The sequence below is a fragment of the Canis aureus genome, chromosome 4 (genome assembly GCF_053574225.1).
Source record: "Canis aureus isolate CA01 chromosome 4, VMU_Caureus_v.1.0, whole genome shotgun sequence".
Lineage (NCBI taxonomy): Eukaryota > Metazoa > Chordata > Mammalia > Carnivora > Canidae > Canis > Canis aureus.
This window is the reverse complement of record NC_135614.1, coordinates 72,942,271-72,958,020: the sequence shown is the minus strand read 5'-3', so window position 1 is coordinate 72,958,020 and position 15,750 is coordinate 72,942,271. Positions and strand designations below refer to the sequence as shown.

Here is a 15,750-nt window from a genome sequence, read left to right as displayed (position 1 = left end):
CGGGGTGCAGGTGTCCCGGCGTTTCATTGCATCTGTATCTTTGGGGTAAATCCCCAGCAGTGCAATTGCTGGGTCGTAGGGCAGATCTATTTTTAACTCTTTGAGGAACCTCCACACAGTTTTCCAGAGTGGCTGCACCAGTTCACATTCCCACCAACAGTGCAAGAGGGTTCCCTTTTCTCCGCATCCTCTCCAACATTTGTGGTTTCTTGTCTTGTTAATTTTCCCCATTCTCACTGGTGTGAGGTGGTATCTCATTGTGGTTTTGATTTGTATTTCCCTGATGGCAAGTGATGCGGAGCATTTTCTCATGTGCGTGTTGGCCATGTCTATGTCTTCCTCTGTGAGATTTCTGTTCATGTCTTTTGCCCATTTCATGATTGGATTGTTTGTTTCTTTGGTGTTGAGTTTAATAAGTTCTTTATAGATCTTGGAAACTAGCCCTTTATCTGATACGTCATTTGCAAATATCTTCTCCCATTCTGTAGGTTGTCTTTTAGTTTTGTTGACTGTATCCTTTGCTGTGCAAAAGCTTCTTATCTTGATGAAGTCCCAATAGTTCATTTTTGCTTTTGTTTCTTTTGCCTTCGTGGATGTATATTGCAAGAAGTTTCTGTGGCCGAGTTCAAAAAGGGTGTTGCCTGTGTTCTCCTCTAGGATTTTGATGGAATCTTGTCTCACATTTAGATCTTTCATCCATTTTGAGTTTATCTTTGTGTATGATGAAAGAGAGTGGTCTAGTTTCATTCTTCTGCATGTGGATGTCCAATTTTCCCAGCACCATTTATTGAAGAGACAGTCTTTCTTCCAATGGATAGTCTTTCCTCCTTTATAGAATATTAGTTGACCATAAAGTTGAGGGTCCACTTCTGGAGTCTCTATTCTGTTCCATTGATCTATGTGTCTGTTTTTTTTAAATTTTTTTTTATTTACTTATGATAGTCACAGAGAGAGAGAGGCAGAGACACAGGCAGAGGGAGAAGCAGGCTCCATGCACCGGGAGCCTAATATGGGATTCGATCCCGGGTCTCCAGGATCCCGCCCTGGGCCAAAGGCAGGCGCCAAACCGCTGCGCCACCCAGGGATCCCCTATGTGTCTGTTTTTGTGCCAGTACCACACTGTCTTGATGACCACAGCTTTAGTACCACACTGTCTTGATGACCACAGCTTTGTAGTACAACCTGAAATCTGGCATTGTGATGCCCCCAGCTGTGGTTTTCTTTTTTAAAATTCCCCTGGCTATTCGGGGTCTTTTCTGATTCCACACAAATCTTAAAATAATTTGTTCTAACTCTCTGAAGAAAGTCCATGGTATTTTGACAGGGATTGCATTAAACGTGTAAATTGCCCTGGGTAACATTGACATTTTCACAATTAATTCTGCCAATCCATGAGCATGGAATATTTTTCCATCTCTTTGTGTCTTCCTCAATTTCTTTCAGAAGTGTTCTGTAATTTTTAGGGTATAGATCCTTTACCTCTTTGGTTAGGTTTATTCCTAGGTATCTTATGCTTTTGGGTACAATTGTAAATGGTATTGACTCCTTAATTTCTCTTTCTTCAGTCTCATTGTTAGTGTATAGAAATGCCGCTGATTTCTGGGCATTGATTTTGTATCCTGCCACACTGCCAAATTGCTGTATGAGTTCTAGCAATCTTGGGGTGGAGTCTTTTGGGTTTTCTATGTAGAGTATCATGTCATTGGCGAAGAGGGAGAGTTTGACTTTTTCTTTGCCAATTTGAATGCCTTTAATGTCTTTTTGTAGTTTTGCCAATTTGAATGCCTTTAATGTCTTTTTGTAGTCTGATTGCTGAGGCTAAGACTTCTAGTACTATGTTGAATAGCAGTGGTGAGAGTGGACATCCCTGTCTTGTTCCTGATCTTAGGGGAAAGGCTCCCAGTGCTCCCCCATTGAGAGTTATATTTGCTGTGGGCTTTTTGTAGATGGCTTTTAAGATGTTGAGGAATGTTCCTTCTATCCCTATACTCTGAAGAGTTTTGATCAGGAAGGATGCTGTATTTTGTCAAATGCTTTCTCTGCATCTATTGAGAGGATCATATGGTTCTTGGTTTTTCTCTTGCTGATATGATGAATCACATTGATTGTTTTACGAGTGTTGAACCAACCTTGTGTCCCGGGAATAAATCCTACTTGGTCATGGTGAATAATTTTCTTTTTTTTTTTTTTTATTTTTTTATTTTTTTTTTTTATTTTTTATTTTTTTTAATTTTTTTTTTTTTATTTATCTATGATAGTCACAGAGAGAGAAAGAGAGAGAGGCAGAGACATAGGCAGAGGGAGAAGCAGGCTCCATGCACTGGGAGCCCGATGTGGGATTCGATCCCGGGTCTCCAGGATCACGCCCTGGGCCAAAGGCAGGCGCCAAACCGCTGCGCCACCCAGGGATCCCCGAATAGTTTTCTTAATGTACTGTTGGATCCTATTGGCTAGCATCTTGTTGAGAATTTTTGCATCCATGTTCATCAGGGATATTGGTCTATAATTCTCCTTTTTGGTGGGGTCTTTGTCTGGTTTTGGAATTAAGGTGAGGCTGGCCTCATAGAATGAATTTGGAAGTACTCCATCTCTTTCTATCTTTCCAAACAGCTTTAGTAGAATAGGTATGGTTTCTTCTTTAAACGTTTGATAGAATTCCCCAGGGAAGCCATCTGGCCCTGGACTTCTGTGTCTTGGGAGGTTTTTGATGACTGCTTCAATTTCCTCCCTGGTTATTGGCCTGTTCAGGTTTTCTATTTCTTCCTGTTCCAGTTTTGGTAGTTTGTGGCTTTCCAGGAATGTGTCCATTTCTTCTAGATTGCCTAATTTATTGGCATATAGCTGTTCATAATATGTTTTTAAAATTGTTTGTATTTCCTTGGTGTTGGTAGTGTTCTCTCCTTTCTCATTCATGATTTTATTAATTTGAGTCTTCTCTCTTTTCTTTTTAATAAGGCTGGCTAATGGTTTATCTATCTTATTAATTCTTTCAAAGAACCAACTCCTGGTTCTGTTGATCTGTTCCACAGTTCTTGTCTCGATTTTGTTGAGTTCTGCTCGAATCTTTATTAACTCTCTTCTTCTGCTGGGTGTAGGATCTATTTGCTGTTTTTTCTCTAGCTCCTGGATCGGTATTCTTTTCATTATTTTTTTCTGTTTTCAGCCCTGCAGTTCATTTAAATTTTCTCATTTAAAATAGTTTATTCCATTGTCTCTGTTAATTATAAAACATGTTTTGATCATTTTGAGGGCTGTCATTCCTCTTGCATTGACTGACACACACTAGAAAAGTAAAGATATTGGGATCTAGGCAGCCCCTGGATGTAAACTCACTGACCATTGGTAGCACCACAGAATGTTTGAATTACATTTAGGATTTCAAGAATGGTATATTTAAGACTTTGTGGAAGACATAATTTTTTTCTTTAAGAATTTGGCAGACTGCATTAGAGAAGAAAAACTAGAATTAGTATAGCCACAGAAGACAGGACCAGGAGTCATAAGTAGATACTGGAATTCTAGGAACTAGTCTTGGACCCAGTTTAAGAAAAGCGTTCCCGATTAGAGCCACCTAGAAATGGACTGATGTTGCTTGTAGTCATGAGTTCTGTACTGCCAGAGGCTTCTAACCATCTGCTAAGAAAGGATATAGGGACAGTTTTACCAATTGGAGTTTGTATGGTATGATCTCAGGAGAAGGCCTTTAAAACTCAAGCATTTTCCATCACTATGAATCTGTGAGATTTGATACTCTCCAAATGATAACATAAAAAGTCCTCCTAAGAATAGGAAACCAATATAAAGGAGTTAATAATCTTAGTTTCCCCGAAGAACAATGTTCTTTGCCTACGATGGTCATAAAATCAGTTAAAGGAGAAGCCACAGTTTTAGATTTCCCACACTATGCCAGAAGTGTTTTTAGTCAGGTTGACTCTGTTTCCAAAGTATGAGGGTGTTTTGTCCTCATGACTGTCCAAGTGTTCATATTTTCAGTAAGTTTATGATCACCTCTGGCTATCTATTTTATTTCAGTAGAATAAACTTTTGTTATTGGTTAAAGTGAAGTTAATAATTGAAGAGCACTTTTGACATAAAATCTGTGAGCTGTCCATCTCAAGTGAGGACATTTTGCTTTTTCATTTTATTAGATCCTTTAAAAGAGGAAATGATTTAGATTATTTAGAGTACAATCTTTCTCTCATAATTTTAATTATTAATATGCAGCCATTTATTAGTCTAAAGGAGCATTGCCCCGAGATGCAAATTAATATGACAATAGGAACTGTGGGAAGTCAGAAGGACAAGGTAGGGTTTGTTTTGTGGCATATATTCACACATTCTGCATTATAAACAATGAATTATAAAAGTTTCACAATACCCAACCTCCAATATAGTGGCCTTTTAAAGTAGTACCTAAAAATGGAGACATAAAATTGTGGCAGATGAATATTTGGTAAAGTCTTTTCTTACTATAAAGGCAAAATCACTTGTAGTCATAATCCCTTATTCCCATTCAGTTCCTTATATTGTAGTTATACTATCATCTGTTAGATCCAGCAGAATCTTAAGTTTTGAAACAGCACTTTTTCTTTGCTTGAGTACCAGATGGCTATATGTCTTTAAATGCTAGAATCCCGCTCAGGGCAGTAAAAAGAGGAAGCAAGACCTATTTAGGGAACAGCAGATTTGCAGCCTCATCTCACGCCCTCTCTGAGCAGCAAGGATGAGAATTAGACTATCACAGGGAACAACCTGCTTGCCACTGGGCTCATGTTGAAGCTCATATGATAGGATTCCTTTGGATTCTACACCTTTTAAGGTTCTTTATCCTATTTACTGGTATATGTATGTATACACATCTGTGTGTATGTGTGTATGTATATGTTCAAATATTAGCATTCAAAATCTGTTTTGTCCTATTTTTTTTTTAAGATTTTATTTATTTATTCATGAGAGACACAGATAGAGACAGAGGCAGAGACACAGATAGAGGAGAAGCAGACTCCATGCAGGAAGCTCGACACGGGACTCGATCCCGGGACTCCAGGATCACGCCCTGGGCCGAAGGCAGGCGCCAAACCACTGAGCCACCCAGGGGATCCCCCTGTTTTGTCCTATTAATAATAAAAAGTACATATTGATCAGTTAGTGGAATTATAAAATATTATATATACCAGTTTTTGTCTTTTCCTTAAGAATCGCAGAGCTGTCAGTGACCCTAGAAATCAGCTGGTGCAAGCCATTTATTTTACAGCGGATAGACTTGTGATCCGGAAAGACTAATTTGCCCCCAGACACACTGCTGGTTTTTATTCAGCTAAGTCTAGCTTTCCCGTCTCCTGGTTCCTGGCCCAGTCTTACTATATTGCATTGCCTTACCACTCCTGAAATGATGGGTTTTCCTTCTATTTAGATGTGTTTATACCTTTATGAGGATTAAAAATAAATACATTTAAAACAAACAAAAAACCGAGTTAATTTCACTGGGAGGCCAAATGTAAGGACAGACTTTTTGGTAAACTGCTACCACTACACTATCTTTCAGAAGTTTTATTTAGAGTTTAGTAGTTGATGACTTGATGAAATATGACCAAGTGGCAAATTTTCCCTGTTGAGTTCAGTAGCAGAGTTTTGTTTTTCTGAGGAACAAAATATTCCCAATCCATTCTTCACGTGTCCAGGATGATCTTTTTAAAATAAGTAAGCCAAGTCATGTTCTCCGAGTAATCTCTATTAAGCAGCTCCCTTTTGTCTTCAGGATAAAATGTAAGCCCTTAATATGGCCTATAAGGCCTCTGGTGATCGAGGCTCTCTGCTCATACTATTATCCCCCACTTCTTCTTTCCCTCAAGTCATGATTAGCTTCTTTTAGTTCTTTGCAACCAGTTCTTTTACTTTTATGCACATGTTAAGCTTTCTATTGGTTTTGTAACAAATTACCACTAATATAGTACCTTAAAAAACACCCAGTTTATTATTTCACAATTTCTGTAGATAAGATGTCTGGCATGGTGTGGTGGGATTCTCTTCTTAGGGTCTCATCAAGCTAAAATTGAACTGTTGGCTAGGGCTGTGTCTCTCACCTGGGGCTCAGGGTCCTCTTTCAGATGCACTGGTTATTGGCAGCATTCAGGTCCCTATTTCCTTGACACATCTTTAGAGTTAACAGTGGCATGTCAAACACTTTATTCTTCCAGTCTCTCTGACTTAACTGTCTCTCGTGTTTCTGTGGCTTCCTTTTCTGTCCTCAGGAAGAAGTTCTGCTTTCAAGTTCTCATGTGACTGCTTCAGCCCCACCTGGATAATCCAGGATAATCTCTCTTTTAAGATTAACTAGTTAGTTACTTTGGTTATACCTACAGAGGCCCTTTTGCCATGTAGAATGACATATTTATGGGGGTGGACGTCATAGGGGTCAAAATTCTGCCTACTACAACAAAGTACCCTGTGACTGGAATACTCATTCTTGTCTCTGCCTCCTGCTCCTTCATCTGCTAACTCATACTTTCATCAGCTGGGTCTCAGAATTTCTTTTTTGTCCTTCCCCCACCCTGACCCTCTTTCCCAGGTTTGGATTAGGCACCTCTCTTCAGTGCTCACTGCTCTTCACGTCCCCATTGTACCACTTGTCACTTCTTATACTTAACCCAGACTGTCAACTCTCTGAGGAGAAAAGCCAGGTTTAATTTAGTACATTTGTGTTTCCTTGTTTAACCTTGTATCTGTCATACAGTTGATGCCCAATTAAAAGTTAAATCAATAAGTTATTTGTATCCATGAAAGGTGGAAGTGCAGTAGCCATGTTTAATACAGAGGAAGAAAAAATATACAGACGAAGAGAGAGAACAAATTTAACTTAATATACACAAATTATTAAAAACAAAACCAGAAAAAACCCTGTCTGCTTTTGTGAGGTAATGACGTGCTCCTCATTACTGAAAGCTTTTAGGTGGAAGTTCAAAGGGTGTCAGGGATGTTAGAGGGAGGCTGACATACATGAGCTCTGTTTTGTGACTCATTCTTGTTAGGGTTGATATGGGACCAAAGGAGATGGGGTCACTTGTATTCTTACACCTGTAGCTCTCGGGAAAGACCTATATGCTGTTATCACTGGCAGTGCTCCTGTCTCTTCACTTGAATTATCCAGCCTGCTGGAGCTAGGATAATTGACTCCCTAGTATTTTGCCTGTGCTGGTTACTGTATCATAACTGAATGACAAGATCAGTGTAGTAGAGTTACTTTTATAACTCATTAACTGTGCAGAAGCAACATTAGAAGTAAAAACACTATTAACATACATTACTAGAGAAGGAGTATAGTGTAGTGTTTAAGAGCAGGCTTTTGGTTCAAACACTTAATAGCTCTACCACTTGCTAGCTGTGTGACCTTAAATCAGGTACTTAAGTCTTTGTGGTTCAGTTTCCTAACCTGTAAGATGCACATCATAATAGTAGAACCTAACTTGTAAAGTGATTGAATTAAGTAGGCAAGGTAGTAAAGGATAGAATGCATAGGGTATGATTAGCATTGTGTCAGGGTTAGCTCTCCTCCCCCCCATGACAACATTATCCTACAGGCACATTAAAGAGAGTTCAAGACTTACAACCACATGCCTAGTGTTTGGCATATACTAGGAATACAATGATATATATACTTTTTAAAGTAGGCACCATGCCCAATGTGGGGCTTAAACTCACAATGCTGAGTGAGATCAACAGTAACATGCTTTACTGACTGAGCCAGCTAGGCCCCCCCTACAATGATATTTTTTATTTTATAAATAATCTGTTCATTTATAATTTTATTTATATTTATTCTTTCAGATAACGGTAGGAATTGGTCCCAATAACCTTATGCTATAAGAACTAAATAGTGTATTAATCTTGTGTTGCTCAGAGTTTGCTAAGGCAATCTGAAAAATAGGACTTAATTTCTCTTTTATTAAAGCAAATGGATGTTTTTAGAAACCTTTTTTTTTTAAGATTTTATTTATGAGAGAGAGAGAGAGAATGGGAGAGAGAGGCAGAGACATAGGCAGAGAGAGAAGCAGGCCTCCTGCAAGGAGCCCGACGTGGTACTCGATCCTGGGTCCCAGGATCATGCCCTGAGCTGAAGGCAGACGTTCAACCACTCAGCTACCCAGGCGTCCCAAGAAACCTTTTGAATGATTTTCCAGAATAAAGAATACTGTAGTCAAGTAAAATTAATATTTTATGTATATCATTTTCTGGATGATAAAGTAAAATACTCTGGCCACAAAAATGTTCTCATTTGATTTCAGATGAGATATTAACTCTTTGCTTATCTTTGCAAACAGGTTCATCCTAAATTTCACTATAAACAGGCCCATGACCCAGGCACAGACACTTCTTGTGTGGCTTTTTCCTATGATGGCAATGTCCTGGCCTCTCGTGGAGGTAGGTTAAAAACCTTCTTTTGGATGTGTTTCTATATATAAAAATGATCGTAATTAACTCTAACAAATGTTACAATAATATCCTAATAGTAAAGCTAGCTGTGTTTTTGTTAATGTACCTTTGCCAGTCTGACTTATTTTTCTCAACTAAAATGCATTTCTAACTTGGCAATATTGTTTTCTTAAAAGGTACCAAGTAAAATTTAGCAAATATGTACTTTTTTGCTTAAGTTTTAATTTTAGCTTCAAATTCCCTCAGAGTTTGAAGCCTCCAAGGATGACCTTTGCCTCTACCTCATGGAGTTTTGTAGATGATGTTCTGAATTCTTTCTATATTATTTTATAATTTAGAGTCTTCTGTTGGCTCATTGTTGATTTTTTTTTTCAGTTCGAACACTTTAAGCCCAATTCTGTTAAAAAAAAGTTGTGTACCTGGATGTTAGTTTTTAAATAGCTCCATAGTTCTATGTGGCCATATGATAAGTTTACTTATCCTTATTCATATGGTTGAATATAGGCTGTTTCTTTTTGCTTCTTTCTTACATGTATAAACTAAGTGTTGACAGAAGGAGAAAAGAGCATAGTATGGGCAGCTTATGAGCAGAGCATTACAGGAAGTATGGGACATGACTGAGGATCTGCCTGTAGGCCCGTTTGTTAGGAGAGAAAAGAAACAGTAGAGTAAGTGGATTGGAGCCATTACAGATGGCTTTAAATATCACATAAAGGATTTAGTCTTTATTCTGTAGGCCATATTAATTTAGCAACACTGCATTTGGTCTGTCATTCATCACTCAACTGCTCTATGTTGAGCAACTACTCTGAGCTAGCATTATGCTAGGTGCTGGGTCTAAACTGTGAACATCATAGACAGAGTTCCTTTCCTAAAAGAATTTGCAACCTGGTGTAGAGGGCAGTGGAAGTGAGAAGGAGATGAAGAGACTTGGCACAGCTTTCACTCAGTTCAGCCGTTCCTTGTCTGTATACCTTGGGAACTGCATTCAGATTCTCTTTCCTCTGAAGAAGCCTTCTCTATTATATCCAAACTACCCTCACTTACATAATTGTAAAAAAATCAAAGCGTATGTATATGTAATTTCTATTTATGGTATATATAGTATATTTCTATATATGGTATATGTATTACCTATTTATGGTGTGTGTGTGTGTGCATGGTATATTATGGTATATATATAAAGTGGATCTGTATGAAATACGTATTTTGGTCCATCAATTCTAACCTATTTGGGTCTTGAGATGACTCTTAATTAAGACTATACACACACACACACACACACACACACACACTCTTAACTTGGAAATAGTGGTTTATACCCCCACAATTGTGTATCTGAATCTTCTGGGAAAGTTTTTCAAATGATGAACGTTTCACTTAGAAATTCTCACATTTACTCTTGCGGCTTTAGAATGGCATACCCAAATCTCCAATGTGCAGTGGGGAGCCAAGAGTGGGGAATAAGAGGGAAGCATAGTTTGAAGATTCCTCTCAGAGGATTTCAAAATTGGCCAGCCCCAAATCAGTTGATAATTACTGGAAGTATAGGACTAACTCCATTTCAGTCAAAGCCATTTTGGTGATAATTCTTACCTTCCCCTTCCATCCTGTAATAGCTGTTGGGTAACATGTCACCAACACAGCCTATATACTGTATTCCACCCTTTTTCTTCTTGGATGTACAAAATATGGCAGATGGAAGTCTACTCAACAGAGTCCCCGGGTGTTGTAAGACACTCCTGCTAGCTCCAGAACCTGCCACATTAGCTAAACTGTTTAATGCAGATTAATGTTTTCTTATTGTTTGAGAATTATGAGGAATGTAATCTTTTTTTTAAGACTAAGAGCAAAAAGGTGAGTCTTACAAAGTTCTTCCAGTGTAAGCAGGTCCCCAGTCCAGCCAATCTGTGGATGAGTACACTTGCCAAAAGTTGGGTTTCAGAAGAAGGGTCGCTTGGGAGAGGATGGAGATTTTATTGAAATCTCCATTCACCTCACTTGCACCTGATACTGATTCTTTATTGGACCCAAGAGGTTGAGGCAGGTTTCAGCTGTGGACACTAGGGAGCAAGAACAGCAAAGACATTACTTATATGAGTTTTGGCTTTCATTCTGGTCAGGAATATTAGTTAGTAGCTCTATAGAAATATAAAAAAGTGACTTTTAGAAGAATATTCATTATACTTTAAAGAGCTTGGAAAAGCTGTACTCCCTAGCAAAGTGAAGAATGATAGCCGCAGGTAGAGTTACACTGGAGGGAAGGGAATCACATGGCTCATTCTCATTAATGTTAATGGATAGCTTCATCTACACACCACTGGGAGAAAGAACCTGTTGTGAACTGAACTATTTTCAGTTCTGATGGTTGTTAAATTAATATCTTCTTAAGAAGTCAGGTTATGCTCAACTATACCATAGGGGAGCTGCCAGCTGCTGTAAAATCACTCCTTAGAGTAGATTCTCCAGGGCTCCTTCTAGCCTACAGATGCTACATCAGTTTGGAAATTTATTTCTAGAAGTCCAGTTCATTATCATAAATCTTTCTACTGTTCTCACATCTACTGCTTTCAAACTCCCCAGTTAAAAAAGTAAAACGCACTTATGTGCATTTTTCTTTCCCCTCCTTCCTTCCTATAGTTTATACAGTAACTTTAGCAAACACTGAACATAGAAATTGTTCTTTCCATACAATTCACTTTTTTTTTCTTTTTCATTCCTCTGTAAGGTGATGATACATTGAAATTATGGGACATCCGACAGTTTAATAAGCCACTTTTTTCAGCCTCGGGTCTTCCTACCATGTTCCCAATGTAAGTAGCATGTTTTAAAGAATTGATAAACATAAGAGAATAGAAAAGAAATTTCTTCACCTTAATTTATATCATATGTATTTTAAAAAGGAACAGGAAGAGTATTTGAAATCTGTTTTTGAAAGATGCATTTTATTTTTCCCTTTTATTTGCACATTCTTCGGGCAATAAAATTTTTTTGAAGTTGAAATGATGCATGTTCATGAATTTCTATGTTTGTGTACATACATATATATAGGTGTTGGGGTAGTAAAAATATTTTAAGAGATTGAATTGTTCTTTTAATATGTATAAATGACAGGGTAGATATGTATATTTGTGGTCTTAAAATTTGAACCCCATTCCATCAAAGTGATTTTTCATAGTTTTATAATAACTATGACTTTGGAAAGTCCTGCGCTCCAAAGTCCTGAGACTTTGGAAAGTCTCAGTTAATAACTGAGAGTTATTGTATATCATTTTTGCAATTTTTTTCTTATCATAATTCCAATCTGTAATTCAGTATCCTTCACTTGTTCAGAGTATCTTGCTCTAGGTAGCTGAACACTGTTATCTCCATTCTATTAAGTTGACAACTGAAGCATTTAAGATTTTTCTAAGGCAGCTGAGGTGAGATTTGAACTTTAAGTCCTACAGTTGGTGCCTAAGCAAAACTTTCTGTTTTTGTAGAAATAAAATTTCACATCTGTGTTAAATAATGACCAACAGGGAGAGCGTGAAGGTGATGGAAGCATCAAATGGAGGAAACTGTGTAATAGCAGAGCACTAACTCTAACATGGTCCATTGCCGATGGCATTTATCTGTTAAAGCGAACAGATGGACAAACAAACATGAATTTATAGCTGATGAGAATTTTTTGAGATATTATGCCTGCTGCAAGCTATGCAACTGCCTAACTTGTTTGGATCATGTCTTAGATTATTCACAATCAGGTGGCCAGATCTCTAATAACAAGGGCTCTTGAATCATAGCCATCTCTTAGGTTCCAGCGGCTCAACCTGCTCCTCATTTCATGGTGCTTGACTTGACAAAACTCAAATTATTTGAGGATGGTGGTTAATGGTGGTAAAAAATAATTCCAAAACTGGACAAAATAATCACTAGTTAGACATTAGTCATACAATATCTATTTGTCTATAATACTGTCAAGGTCTCTCTTGAGTTTTTCCCACACTTCCTTTACATTAAAAAAATATAGTGTGTAGAAGTTAAAAGCATAGATTCTGGAATCATACTGCCTGAGTTCGAATCCCAGCTGCACCACTTACTTTTGTGACCTTGGGCAAGGTTTCTTTAATCTCTCTGCCTCAGTTTCCTCGTCAGTAAAATGGGGACAATAATATCTATCCCGTAGGATTATTGTGAAGATTAAGTAATCTAATACAAGTGCTTGACTTCCTGTGTGCCTCCTATCAGAGTTACCTCTTATTACAATGGTCTTGTTTATATGTTATTTAACTCATTCCTGTAGGGTCATAAGCTTATGCTTAAACACTATTTTTGTCTGTAGGACTGATTGCTGTTTCAGTCCAGATGATAAACTCATAGTCACCGGGACATCTGTTCAGAGGGGATGTGGCAGCGGCAAACTTGTTTTCTTTGAGCGCAGGACTTTCCAAAGGGTGTATGAAATAGACATCACGGATGCGGTATGTAAATTCTTCTCTCCTCAGCCTTGAGAATGGAGTGAAGTTTGCCTCTTAGTCATCTTTTGTTTTGGTTTTAGTTTTTAAATAGAACATAAGTCCTGCCTCTTACAGTGCAGTGGTAGCTGCTTTTTTCCCCAACATAGGAATTGTTAGTATGTTGTGGACTGGCTGATCTCCCTTTTCCCTTCCTCTGACCCAGTATTTCCTATGGGCCCACGCTTCCGTCAGGGTTTCACCTGGGCTGGGGATGTCTGCCCCTCTGCGAACCAGTTTAAGGAGAGTAGAAGCTAATCATTAGGTAGGATACAAAAAGGAGTGTCCCACAATGCGCATGGTTTTTTTGCGAAGATTTAAGGATTGTGGACACCAGTGAAAGTTATGCCCTCAGAAAGTGATGAATTGTATCATTGTTTCCTAAACCTTGAAAGCTTTGAAAGAATTCTGCTTGATTAAGGTAAGACTCAGCTTCCACTGAGCTTAATTTCTATTTAGTTATTTGAAAGTTTAAAACATTTTAAATTTCACTTCTGTATCTTAAAAAAAACCTTTAGTTTTCTTTACATATTTATAGAAGCACTAAAACACCAGCCTGCATGCATGCATTGATTCACCAATTCATTCATTCCTGTCCTAACTAGGGAGCTGTATGTAATACAGTAATAGTGAAGTTTCCCAGAGGAAAAATCTGAATTCCTTTACAGTCTTTTAAAGTATGTATTATTATTTAGAAGGTAAGGTAAATCATCGTTATTTTCTGAGTATTAAATAGACTGATTAATGTCTGTGTAAATTTTCTTTGGCTCACTGTCAAATCCTGTAGTAATATCCTATATCTTAAACAGCACCCTTATGTAGACTTCTCCAGTTATTTCAGTTCTTTGTAAACAGTTGGGACATATTATGTACTTAAATGATTCAGACAATTGAACAACTGTTTTTGAATCACCAGTAAAAAGCTCCTGTCTCTAATGTTCTAGTATTACTGTGGAGTCTTAATTTGTAGGCCCTAAATTTGAAACCATGGTATAGTTAGTTGGAGACAATGAAATAACAATGGGACTAATCTAGATGAGTACTTAAGTTTTATAGATTCTAATCTCATGACATAATTTGAAATGTGCCAGCACTAATAATAATTTTTGGGGGGTATATCCAAGAGCCAACTAAAACACTAGAATCAAAGAAAAACACTCTTGACTCTATCAACTTTAATCTCAAAAAATAAAATTATTATAATTGGTTGTTTCAGAAGTAAGCTGTGTTCTGTTATGCCTCTCAATGACCATATATTTCAGTATTACTCATGGTATTATGGTTTTAAGTTATAATTAAAATTGAAACCTAAATAAATTAAGGGATGTATGATTACACTTCTAAGACATGCTATATTTTTATAGTGTATAGAACATGCTCTTTGCTGTGTTGCTCTGAGTTGCTTTTCTAGCTAGATCTTTTTCTCCATAGTACTTACTGCCATTGCTTCTGTTATATGTCTCTGGTTTTTGTCTGTCTTGTTCCACCAGTCTGTAAGCCCATTAGAACAGAAACTTTGTCTGTTGTGTTCTCTGGGATATCCTCAGTGCTTAGAACAGTGCCTGACATATTTATTGAATGAGTGATGGTATGTTTGGGTAGTGCATGTAATGCATATTCTAAAGCACAGGTGTGTCTTTGGAGAGTGAGGCAGAAGAGATATTCCATCTAGAGATGGAAAGGTAAACTGATCTTGTTTACCATAGTAAGAAAGTGACTTCATATTCTGTTTTTTGTTTGTTTTCTAAAGCAAAGGAATGGCACAGTGCAACTTAGGCTTTAGAACAAATAATTTTTATTAAAGCATGAAAGTTAAATTTATAATATTTGGTATTGTGTATGAAGGCTGAGGTTTATTACTTGAGAGACTGAGCCAATGTTCCCCAAGATTGAAAAGAAAACAGATTTTGGAAGAAATACAGTGCATTGTTGTTGATATGTTGAGCTTGAAATACCTGCGAGACCTCTGGGTACAGATACTCAGTAGGCAGATGGGTAAGTGAGTTTGGTGCTTAAGAGAAAGAAGACACAGTTTTGGGAGAAATATTTACAGTTTATAGTTGAATTCTTGGTTGCTGATTAGTTTGATTAAGGAAAGGACGCAAAGGATGGATAACATGAGCCCTAGGAAACCTGAACGTTTAAGGGATGAGCAAATTAAGCAAAACATACAAAGGAGAATGGTCATTAAGTAAATGGAATATATCTTGTATTGAAGTGTTTTAGAAAAGTCAGAAAACAGATTTTGAGATCCATCTAATATAGATGAAGAGAAAATTTCAGATAGGGACAGAAGTGCCATGGCACTTTATTTTATTTATTTATTTTTTTCCATGGCACTTTAAAGCAGCCTTTTAGATAATTGATTTAGGATCTGTTTGATTGCATTTTTGTTGTTGATATTAGACATTGCATTGCTTTTGTTTTCATAATAGAATGGCATGTTAAAGGAACTTTAAAATGCCCCTCTGATCTATTTTCTAAACTTTTAAGTCTTGGAATATAAGAAAATAAATGTATTCTTTGGAATGGATAAAGAAGGTGGACATTTTGCCTAAGTACCAAAAAATATCTCTCATTTTATTGTATTTTTGTCATTACAAACCAGAATAATCATTTGTTTGGAAATACTACACTCTGCTGTAGTAAGGTACTTACTGTATTGAGTTTTAATTTACATAGAAGGCAACATCTCATTCTTAATATCAGCATTTAGTGGTATACTTGCTTGACTAGGCACAGACAACAGTGGCTTTAGATCTATCCTAGATGAGTCCATTTACTTCAATAGAGTCTAAGTGATTGTATTCTCACAACCTCTTCT

At 37.3% G+C, this 15,750-nt stretch overlaps 1 protein-coding gene across 3 annotated transcripts in view; it reads left to right on the top strand.

The window, feature by feature from the left end:
* The window catches only part of WDR70 (WD repeat domain 70), a 309,184-nt gene that overhangs the window by 244,130 nt on the left and 49,304 nt on the right, over positions 1 to 15,750 (top strand). For all 3 annotated transcript variants that reach the window (XM_077896170.1, XM_077896169.1, XM_077896171.1), the window contains 3 exons: positions 8,319 to 8,418; positions 11,159 to 11,243; positions 12,755 to 12,893. In XM_077896170.1, the coding sequence (XP_077752296.1) occupies positions 8,319 to 8,418; positions 11,159 to 11,243; positions 12,755 to 12,893 (324 nt within the window). The remainder of the gene's footprint in view (positions 1 to 8,318; positions 8,419 to 11,158; positions 11,244 to 12,754; positions 12,894 to 15,750) is intronic.